This window comes from Neofelis nebulosa, chromosome X (genome assembly GCF_028018385.1).
Source record: "Neofelis nebulosa isolate mNeoNeb1 chromosome X, mNeoNeb1.pri, whole genome shotgun sequence".
In the NCBI taxonomy this organism is placed as follows: Eukaryota; Metazoa; Chordata; class Mammalia; order Carnivora; family Felidae; genus Neofelis; species Neofelis nebulosa.
This window is the reverse complement of record NC_080800.1, coordinates 52,517,584-52,529,882: the sequence shown is the minus strand read 5'-3', so window position 1 is coordinate 52,529,882 and position 12,299 is coordinate 52,517,584. Positions and strand designations below refer to the sequence as shown.

Sequence of the window (12,299 nt, the reverse complement as noted above, 5' to 3'; positions counted from 1 at the left end):
ATGGGAACCCTCTTGCACTGTTGGTGGGAATGCAAAGTGGTGCATCCACTCTGGAAAACAGTGTGGAGGTTCCTCAAAAAATAAAAAATAGACCTACCTATGCCCCAGCAATAGCACTTCTAGGAATTTACCCAAGGGATACAGGAGTACTGATGCATAGGTGCACTTTTACCCCAATGTTTATAGCAGCACTCTCAACAATAGCCAAATTATGGATACAGCCTAATTGTCCATCAACTGATGAGTGGATAAAGAAATTGTGGTTTATATACACAATGGAATGCTATGTGGTAATGAGAAAGAATGAAATATGGCCTTTTGTAGCAACTTGGATGGAATTGGAGAGTGTTCTGCTAAGTGAAATAAGTCATACAGAGAAAGACAGGTACCATATATTTTCACTCTTATGTGGATCCTGAGAAACTTAACAGAAGTCCATGTGGGAGAGGAAGGAAAAAAAAGAGGTTAGAGAGGTAGAGAGCCAAAATATAAGAGACTCTTAAAAACTGAGAACAAACTGAAGGTAGATGGGGGTTGGAAAGAGGGGAGGGTGGGTGATGGGTATTTAGGAGGGCACATTTTTGGATGAGCACTGGGGGTTGCATGGAAACCAATTTGACAATAAATTTCAATTAAAAAAAAGAATGAAACCATGAGAGGAGTAAAGATGATGGAGACATATGGCGACCCTAAGCTTTTCTGGTCCCTCAAAGACAGCGGTTATTGAGGTCAGATCACTTGGAACACCCAGGAAATCAATTTATGGACTGGTAGAAGAAAACCCATTGATAACAATACCACAGTAGTGGGGAACTTTCATACCCCACTCATAGCAATGGAAAATCAACAGAAACGATTTTTTTAATTTGTTTTAATGTTTATTTATTTTTGACAGAGAGAGAGACAGAGCATGAGCAGGGGAGGGGCAGAGAGAGAGGGAGACCCGGACTCCAAATGAGGCTCCAGGCTCTGAGCTGTCAACACAGAGCCTGATGCAGGGCTTGAACTCACAGACCACGAGATCATGACCTGAGGCGAAGTCGGACGCTCAACCGACTGAGCCACCCAGGCGCCCCAACAGAAACGATTTTCTAAGCAGAATATCAACAAGAAACAATGGCTTTCTTACACCGTAAACAAAAATAAATTCAAAATGCATGAAGGACCTAAACGTGAGACAGGAACTCATCAAAATCCTAGAGGAGAGCATAGACGCCAAACTCTTTGACCTCAGCTATAGCAACTTATTACTAGACACGTCGCTGAAGGTAAGCAAAATGAAAGCAAACATGAATTATTGGAACTTCATCAAGATAATAAGCTTCTGCAAAGTGTAGGAAGCAATCAACAAAACTAAAGGGCAGCCTATGGAATGGGAAAATATATTTGCAAACGACATATATGTTAAAGGGTTAGTATCCAAAACCTATAAAGAACTTATCAAACTCCACACCCAAAAACCAAGCAACCTAGTTAAGAAGTAGGCAGAAGACATGAATAAAAACTTTTCCAAAGAAGACATCCAGATGTCTAACAGACACATGAAAAGATGCTCAACATCACTCATCATCAGGGAAATACAAATCAAAACCACAATGAGATACCATCTCACACCTTTCTGAATAGCTAAAATTAACAACAGAAGAAACAAAGAGTGTTGAGAAGGATTCAGATAAATGGGAATTCTCTTTCACTGCTTGTGGGAATGCAAACTGTGCAGCCACTATGGAGAACACTATGGAGGTTGCTCAAAAAACTAAAAATAGAAATACCCTGTGATCTAGGAATTTCACTATTAGGTATTTACTCAAATGATACAAAAATACTGATTCAAAGCAGTACATGCACCCCAATGTTTATAGCAGCATTAGCTATAGTAGCCTAAGTCTGGAGAGAGCCCAAATGTCTATTGACTGATGAATGGATAAAGAAGGTGCAGTATATGTACACAATGGAATATTACTCAGCCATCAAAAATAATGAAATCTTGCCATTTGCAATAATGTGGATGGAGGTAGAATGTATTATGCTGAGCACAGTAAGTCAATCAGAGAAAGACAACTATATGTTTTCACCCATATGTGCAATTTAAGAAACAAAACAGATGGACATATGGGAAGGGGGAGAAGAGAAGAAAGTGAAAGAAACCATAAGAGACTCAACAATAGAGAACAAACTGAGGGTTGATGGAGGGAGGTGAGTGGGAGATTGGCTAGATGGGTGATGGATATTAAGAAGGACACTTGCTGTGATGAGCACTTGGTGTTCTATATAAGTGATGAATCACTGAATTCTACTTCTGAAACTAATATTGCACTATATATTAACTAAAATATAAATTAAAAGAAGAATGAAATCTTGTTATTTGCAATAAGGTGGATGGAGTTAGAAAGTATTATGCTATATGACAAGGTCTGTCAGAGAAAGACAAACACTAAATGATTTCAGTCATATGTGGAAGTTAAGAAAAAAGTCAGATGAACATGAGAAAAGAGAGAGAGGCAGACTATACAATGGACTCTTAGCTATAGAGAAAAAATGAGAGTGCTGGAGGGGATGGGGGTAGCGTGGGGGGAAGGGAGGGCTAAACAGGTGATGGGTATTTAAGGAGGGTAATTGTGATAAGAATTAGGTGTTGTATGTAAATGATGAATTACTAAATCCTATATGTGAAGCTAATATTACACTGTATGTTAACTAACTGGAATTTATATAAAAACTTGGAAGAAAAAAAGCCTTTGGAATTTCTAAAAAAAAAAAAGAGGGAGAAAAAAAAGGAAGAGAGTTTTATCCAAGACCAAGTGAGTACAGCTGCACTGGATACACAATCTTCACAAGGAAGAGAGTGTTCCAGAGAAAAGTAATGTTTCATACAGGGTTATATATGTTTTTGTTACATCAAGAGTTACATATCATCATGATGGAGGATATTTCAGAAAATTATAAACTTTATCTTATGGTTTTAGTATGTGCAAGGTTGCAGGCTTTAGAACTATGGGAATGGAACTTAGGGAGATTTTACTCTTATATTTAGTTTTAAATGTTTCTTTTTGGTTACTTACTACAAAGCAGATATATAAGGTGTGCTCTGGGCAGAAACAGAACCTATGCTTTGAAGTTTTGTGAAGTTCTTCTTACCTTGATACAAGTAGAGCTTCCATGGGAACCTAGGAGCAGGGCCCACAAGCATTAAAAGTTGAAAATTTCCTTTATCGTTAGACAAGGAACAATAAACAAACCCCAAAACAGCATTAGTAAGGAAATAATAAAGATGGGAGCAGAAATAAATGATATAGAAACTAAAAAATTAACTAAATGGGTAACCAGATTTCCTATTAACTAAATAGGAAACCAGAAACTTGTTCTGAAAATATCAACAAAATTGATAAACCTTTAGCTAGACTCATCGAGAGAGAGAGAGAGAGAGAGAGGAATCAAACATAATCATAAATAAAAGAGGAAAAATAACCAAAAAAACACCACAGAAATACAAATGATTGTAAGAAAATGTTATGAAAAATGGCATGCCAGCAGATTAGACAATGTAGAAGAAATGGATAAGTTCCTAGGAACATGTATCATACCAAATCTGAAACAGGAAAAAATAGAACATTTGAGCATACTAATTACTGGGATGGAAATTGCATCAAAAAACTCCCAAACAAAAAGTTCAGGCTTCACAGGAGAATTCTACCAAATATTTAAAGAAGAGTTAATACATATTCTTCTTAAAGCATTCCAAGAAATAGAAGAATAAGGAAAACTTCTAAATTCATTCTATGAGGCCGGTATCACCCTTACACCAAAGCAAGATAAAGATGACAAAAGGGAGGGGGAGAGAGAGAGAGAGAGAGAGAGAGAGAGAGAGAGAACACAAACTACAGGCCAATATCCCTGATGAACATACATGCAAAAATACTCAACAAAATATCACCAAACCAAATCCAGAAAAATATTAAAAAATCATTTACCACAATCAAGTGGAATTTATTCCTAGGATGCAAGGATGGTTCTATATCCTCCAATCAACCAGGGTGATGCATCACATCAATAAGACAAAGGACAAAAACTATATGATCGTTCCAGTAGATGCAGAGAAAACATTTGACAAAGCACAACATCCATTTATGATAAAAGCCTTCAGAAAAGTAGGTTTAGAGGGAACATACTTCAACATAATAAAAGCCATATTTGAAAACCCACAGCTTACCACATACTCACTGAAGAAAAACAAGGATGCCCACGCTCACCTTTTTAATTTAACATGTACTAGAAGTACTAGCCACAGCAGTTAGACAACACAGAGAAAGAAAATGCATCTGAATAGGTAAAGAAGTAAAACGTTCACTATTTGCATAAGACACTATATATATATATAAAAAAAAAACTTGAAAGGCTCCACCAAAAACCTTGTAGAATTTATAAATAAATTCATTGAAGTTGCACTATGCAAAATCAATGTGTAGAAATCTGTTGCATTTCTGTACACTAATAATGAAGAGGCAGAGAAATTAAGAAAGCAATCCCATTTATAATTGCACCAAAAATAAAATACCGAGGAATAAACTAATCAAAGAGGTGAAAGACCTAACTCTGAAAACTATAAACATTGATGATAGAAGTTGAAGATGACACAAAAAAATGGAAAGACATTCTGTGCTCATGGATTGGAAGAATGAATATTATTAAAATGTCTGTACTGCCCAAAGCAATATACACAGTTAATGCAATCCCTATCAAAGTACCAAGAGGATTTTTCACACAACTAGTACAAAAAAATCCTGAAATTTATATGGAACCACAAAAAAAAAAAACCTCAAATAGCCAGAGCAATTTTGAAAAAGAAAAGTGAAGCTGGAGTTTTTACAATTCCAGACTTCAAGTTATATTACAAAGCTATAGTAATAAAAACAGTATGGTACTAGAACAAAAATAGACAAATAGATCAATGGAACAGAATAGAAAACCCAGAAGTAAACCCATACGTATATGGCCAATTAACCTTTGACAAAATAGGAAAGAATATCCAATGGGAAAAGCACAGTCTCTTCAACAAATGGTGTTGGGAAAATTGGCCAACTACATTCAAAAGAATAAGACTGGGGCACCTGGTTGGCTGAGTTGGTTAAGTGTCCAACTCTTGATTTGGTTTCAGGTCATCTCACAGTTGTGAGATCGAGCCCTGTGTCAGGCTCCATGCTGAGGGTGGAGCCTGCTTAAGGTTCTCTCTCTCACGCATGCTCTCTCTCTCTCTCTCCTTTTCTCCCTCTTCCCCTTCCCCACTTGCATTCTCTCTCTCTCTCAATTAAAAATAAATAATATTAAAAAATGGATTAAAGACCTAAATGTGAGACATGAAACCATAAAAAACCCTAGAAGAGAGCACAGGCAGTGATGTCTCTGACATCAGTCAGAGCAACATTTTTCTAGATATATATCTCCTGAGGCAAGGGAATCAAAAGCAAAAATAAACTATTGGGACTACATCAAAATAAAACTTTTGCACAGCAAAGGAAACATTCAACAAAATTAAAAGGCTATCTCCTAAAAGGGAGAAGATACTTGCAAATGACATATCTGATAGAGGGTTAGTATCCAAAATATATAAAGAACTGATACAACTCAACATCCAAACAAACAATCCAATTAAAAAAATCTGCAGAATACATGAACAGATATTTCTTCAAAGAAGACATCCAGATGTCCAAGAGACACATGAGAAGATGCTCAACATCACTTATCAGGGAAATTCAAATCAAAACTACAATGAGTTACCACCTCACCCCTATCAGAATGACTAAAATAAACACACACACACACACACACACACACACACACACAAGAAACAACAGGTATAGGTGAGAATGTAGAGAAAAAGAAACCCTCTTGCACTGTTGGTGGGAATGCAGACTGGTGCAGCCACTGTGGAAAAGTATGGAGGGTCTTCAAAAAGTTAAAATTAACTACCCTATGATCCAGTATCACAGTACTGGATATTTACCCCCAAATTCCAAAAACACTAATTCAAAGGGATATATGCACCCCTACATTTACAACAGCATTATTTACAATAGCCAATATATGGAAGCAGCTCAAGTGTCCATCAACAGATGAATGGATAAGGAATATATGGGGTGTATATATACCATAGGCACACACACACACACACACACACACACACACAAAAGAATATTATTCACCCATGAAAAATGAAATCTTGCCATTTGCAGAGACATGGATCAAGCTAAAGGATATAAAATCTAGGAGAAAGAAAAATACAATATGATTTCACTCATATTTGAAATTTAAGAAAAAAACAAACAAATGAGCAACAGGAAAAAAAGAGACACAAACCAAGAATCAGACTCTTACCTGCAGAGAACAAATTGATGGTTACTAGAGGGGAGGTGGACGGGTGGATAGGTTAAATAGACGATGGGGGTTAAGAAGTGTACTTGTGATGAACACTGGGTGATGTATGGAATTGTTGAATCACTATACTGTACACCTGAAACTAATATAACGCTCTATGAGAACTATCTGGAATTAAAATAGAAACTTGAAAAAATAAACAATCCAGTGCCATAATTTTATTGCCATAGTATTTTCACTTTTGTCAGGGCCAGTGGCACATCAATACCCTTCTTTTATAGAATTTCATACTACTCCTACTTATTTTCTCTATACAAATGTTTACAGTTTGTCTACTTCCCAAATAATTCCTTTATTTCTATTATTAAATTTTGAATCAATTTAGGAAAGATTGATATTGTTATTTTAATATTCTACATAAGGACAGGATGTGTTTTTTTCATTTCTCCAAAACTTCTTTGGAATTCTCAGTACCCTTTTCTTCCTCTCCATTTTTCCTGTGCTCATAGCAAGATGGATTCTGGATATACTCTGAGTACTGTAACAACCACCTGGACGCCTGCATGGAACTCTCCAAACTGATGAAGGACAGCCGCTACCAGCACTTCTTTGAGGCTTGTCGCCTCTTGCAGCAGATGATCGACATTGCTATTGATGGATTCCTTTTGACTCCAGTGCAGAAGATCTGCAAGTATCCTTTACAACTGGCTGAGCTCCTCAAGTATACCGCCCAGGACCATAGGTAAAGGATAGAGGGAAGCAGGAGTTAGGGAGATCCTTGTCTACATGTTGGTCTTTATTAAGAATATATGTCTTTTAGCCATTTATGAGTTTCTGTTAGCTTATCCGCACAACGGAATGATGATTTTTTTTTTTTTTTGCTTACCTCAAAGGGTTATTGTGTGTGTAAAGCAAGGGAACACTTATGAGAGTTTCTTATAAAGCTGTAAAACAGTATACACACACAAAAAAAACCAGTATGCATCATCATTACTACACAACTTAGACCCTGCCTTCAGGGAGCTCAGCTGGATCCTTAGTCCTGAGTTTAGCCAAGTGAATCAATCCAGATGGAATGATTGCTCAACTATTTATTCCACTTTGTTTGATAGATTCAATATCCTAATAACAGCCTACATAACTCGTTCTCACCTTAGATTTCTTCTGCATGGCTATATCCCTGGTAATCTTTAGTCCTTTCCACCCTCCTCTGAATCATCCCAACTGTACCTTCCCCTTAGACCTAGAGCATGACTGGGGGAAAATAGACTTGAGTCTTCTCCTGAAGTATTTGTTTTTGTTTTGTTTTTTTGTTTTGTTTTTTGTTTACAATTTTTCAGTATTTGCAAGAAAACCAACCCCAAAATGACCAAGAAGCTTATCTCTCTCTGACTGGAAATGACCTACCAGCAAATGAACCTACCAGTAAGGTATATGCTGAGAGTCATCTCCAACAATGAGTGAACCACCCCCCACCCTCACATGCTTTACTTTATGAGCTAAAGCCCTCAGCCTTGTTATAATCTGCCTTTAATTAGTATTAAATCCCTGACCTTAGACTTATTAATTCAGCTGTCTTCCCGAATGAACCCTCCAAGAAGAAAAATGACCTTTGTCCAATTTCCCTTAGCTTTCTAATTCTCATTAGACCCACTTTCTACTTTTCTACACACTTTCTACTTTTCTACTTCCTACTTTCATTTGGCTCCATTGCCTGGTTTCCTTGGAGCTGACTCCAGACATAGTTACATAAAGCCATGGATATTGGCTAGTTGGTTTTGTTTATGTTAATCTCAAAGCCAATCCCTGGGTTCATTCTTAAGCTGATGTTGTTTGTTTAGCAAATCATGGGTCATGTGCATCAATAGCTCTGGAGCCTTGGACAAATTTCAAACTTGAATCTAAATGTGGTAGTACTAGACTCTCCCTTTGTGTGTGAATACCACCAGTGTAGCTCTGCCTGCCATGCTCTGTTGGCTATGAGGGAGGCAGGTTGTGAAGGACCTCACAAAAGAGGACTCTGTTCCCTCCTCCCTAAGTCTGTTTATTACCTGGGGATTGGTGGGCATCATCATTAGACATGAAATTTGGAAGGACTAAATGTTATTTTAAAATGCTTACTACAGACCATTGCCAGAATGGGGTCCCACGTTTTCTAAGGATACAGTTTCTTGTGAGAGCTAATAGGACACTGAAGAACTCCCACTAAAATTAGTACATTTAAAAAATAAAAATGGAAAATATGTATGGCACCTGAAATGTAAAGGCCTTTAAAGGAAGGTCTTCTAGTCAGATTTTCTCATTTTATGGCTGGAAGGACTGAGGCCCAGAGAACAAATATGTGTGGCAAGGCAGCGACACAAAGTGTGGACAGTGTTCTCAGAACTTAGCTTTGTAAAGAGCCCTCCAGATAATTTTCATGCCCAAGAAGGTTTATAAACCATTGAACTAGCCAGTCTGGAAGGTCTCTTGCAGTTCTACCAGCCCATGATGTCATGAGCCTAAATGACCTCCACAGTTATACTTCATGGTGCTAAGTGACCAGAAGCAATCACTATTGTACTTAAATCTCAGAGAAGCAACCGGGATATTCAAAGAGTGTTTCTCAAATGTTTTTATATTACAGCTCATCTCTCACCTACTTCTGAGTACCTATTTCATGGAATATAGCAGGAGGTTCTAAAAATCATACTTGTGGACTGATGATATTAATAGATAAATTATATGTTGCATAATTGTTTTTAAGAGCCCCAGAAAGACATTTCAAAGCATAGCCAAAAGCTATGTAAGTTTATTAAGCCAAAGCAACCACAGGCCCTTATTTGGTTTAGTGGGGTCTAGTAAGATAGGATATCTGCAAGGGACTTGCTATCCCTGTGCTCCTTCACCTTGTGACAAGAACCCCTGTCTCAAGGCCGTCTTTCCCTCTGGGTCCCTGGCCCCCTCTTTTTCTATGTACTGGGTTCCATAGTGCTGATAGAGTGCCTCAGGCATTGGCAGGGCACATGAATCACTGTCTTCCTTCAGAGTGATCTGTTGGGCCCAGCATTACCCCCAGGCCAGGGGCCACCTCTTTTGGCAGCTATCAGGAAGCTGTATTGAGATGACAGCTCCTGCAATGCATGTCGGAGTAGCTTGGATTTGAAGTCAATTAGAGGCTGCTTCCAGCTTGAAGCCTTCGTCAGATAGGTATTCAGATAAGGAGGTCTGAAATTCAGGCAGTCAGAGTGGCCTCTAAGGGATAAGATTCAATGGATGGATAGTAATAAGTAGATAATAATACTGCCTTTGCTTGCAGAAGGGTGATGTGTCCCCACTCAGCCATACAACCTTCCTTAAGCTGACAGGAAGGAAGACTGTATATAACAGGGAGGTTAACTGACATATCTGGAACAAGACTATCTTTGTTCAGTAGATCTTATCAAGGAGCTGGGCCCAGACCTTTTCTGAAGGACTGGGGGCTCTGCGAAGTGTTCAGGCAAGACCACAACTATTCACTTCTTTTCTCACCCACTCCTAAAGCTAATGGGGCAGGTTAAAAATGGGGACATATCCCCCTCTAACCATTGTAAGAAAGACAGCCAGCTAAATATGGCAAAGGTTGACTGACAGTATGGCAGAGTGACAGTAATGAATCCATGGCTAGGTAGTACATGGAATCAGAGGTAATAGGCATTCTCATGCCAGTGCTGTCCAATGGAACTTTCTACAATAATGTAAATGTTTTATACCTGTTCTGTCCAATGTAGTAGCCACTGGCCATGCATGGCTATTGAGTACTGAGAAATGTAGGTGGTTCAACTGAAGTACTAATATTTGATTATATTTAATTTTAAACAAATGTGGCTATCGGATACCATATTGGACATAAAGCTTTATGTTTTACCTCCCCAAAAGTGGCTTAAGTCATTTTCCTGATGCCTCAAACCAGAAAGAGGAATAGCATGGGAGACATTAAATGGGCCCAAAGTACAGGGGTACTTATTTATGTCAGCATCTTCTACACTGCAGCTGCCCTTTCTGTTATCACCCTATTCTCTTTCCAAATGGCAAGCTCAGGTAGTCTTTCCAGGGAGAAATTTTAATACTCATACAGAGTCCAATAGATTGCTCATAGGCTGGAGCAAGTAACTGTAAAAGGATGAAATATAACAGGAACAAATGTAAGGTTTTATAATTGGGTCTAAGAAAGTAAGAGGGAGATGTAGAGTTCAAGGACAGACCTAGAGAGATTCAGCTTATAGATAGCATATTAAATTTTTTTAATGTTTATTTATTCTTGAGAGAGAGGGGGACATGGAGTGGCAGAGAGAGAGGGACACACAGAATCTGAAGCAGGCTCCAGGCTCTGAGCTGTAAGCACAGAGCCAGACATGGGCTTGAACTCATGAATTGCAAAATCATGACTTTGGTTGGTCAGTAAGATTGGATGCTTAACCAAACTAATCCACCCAGGTGCCCCAAGACAGCATATTTTAAACAGACTTAGGAAGCATTAGTCAACCATGAGTTCAATATAAGTCAGCAGTAGGACCCAGAAGAAAAACTGATAATAGCTAACATTTATTAAGGCTCAGAATAAGGGTTTGTTGTTGTTGTTGTTGTTGTTGTTGTTGTTGTTTTAACAAAGTTGTCTTGAGGCAGAATAAACTGATTAGGAGGTGTAGTGACTATCTGGTCACTGGAGGTAATAAAATGAGGTAGCATTTGAAGACTATGGTCTGGTAGGTGTTCAGAGAACACATGGAGGCCAGCTAAGAGGAGGTGCTGCATAATGTCTGTCTTAGCAGTTAGAATTACCTTCCCTGTGCCTATGATTGGTCAGCCATCTTACACTTCAAAGATTTAGGAAAGGAAATGTTACTGGGTATCTTTTTTCCCCCTCCTTTCTTCTTTCAAATTGGTGCTGGGACAGTGAGCAGATTAATGACCACAAAATATGTTCAGCTTTTTTTTAAAGTAAAGGTTAGTTAAGACTGATTCATAACTCATCCTCTTACCCTCTCAGTCTATTAAAGCTCCACCAAATGACTGGGATATCATTTCTAATCTGCCTTTCACAGGAGCCATTTGATTGGAAATCAGATCAGACAAGCAGAGAAAACTGGCCAGGGTGGTATAACTTTCAACAAGTAGGCCATCCACAGTCCCGGGAAACTAGGCCTAAAGGTTGCACTTTGATTAGTATTAATAATACTGCTACTTTTACTATAAACCAAGAGTAAAACAATTTATATAGATGACTAAACCTTCAACAAACACTACTATAATTATCACCATTTCACATATGAGGAAACTGAGTCATTGAGAGAGTTGTGAGAATTGACAAAGGCCATACAACTAGTCAGTGACAAAACTAGCATTTGAGCCCAAAGAGTCTGGCTCTGGAGTCTATTCTTAACCACTATGCTACATCCTATCCTTATATCATACTAGAAGAAAAGAGTGGATATTATTTCACAGTGACTTTTGGCAGAGTTCCCTAGAAATAAGTGATAGAAAGTATGGTAAAGTTCTGGACCATGCCATGAATAATGCTGCTTTCTTGATTCTTGACTGGTTATATCAGACTGGACACAAAAATAATGCTCTAAAAAAAGATAGGGGTCTATTTCCCTTTCATGTAAAAAAAAGTCTACAGGTAGGCAGTCCATGACTGCTATGGTGCTCTGTGGTCATCAGAAACTTGGGTTCTTCCCAAATTAATGTTATAATATCCCTAGGAGAAGGAAACTTGTCTCTATGGTCCAAGATGGCTGCTAGAACATCAACCATCACATCTGCATTCCAAGCATCAGGATTGAGAAAGGGCCAAAGAAGGGTATGCTATCTTCCTTAAAGGAGGTTTCTGAAAATTTCTGCCCAAAATTTCTATTTACCTATCACTGGACTAGTTACATAATCACCCCTTACTATAAGAAATATAG

At 38.2% G+C, this 12,299-nt stretch overlaps 1 protein-coding gene across 7 annotated transcripts in view; it reads left to right on the top strand.

Annotated features, from left to right (window-relative positions):
• Positions 1 to 12,299, top strand: part of ARHGEF9 (Cdc42 guanine nucleotide exchange factor 9) — a 205,743-nt gene that overhangs the window by 142,121 nt on the left and 51,323 nt on the right. For all 7 annotated transcript variants that reach the window (XM_058712278.1, XM_058712280.1, XM_058712274.1 and 4 more), the window contains one exon: positions 6,882 to 7,114. In XM_058712278.1, the coding sequence (XP_058568261.1) occupies positions 6,882 to 7,114 (233 nt within the window). The remainder of the gene's footprint in view (positions 1 to 6,881; positions 7,115 to 12,299) is intronic.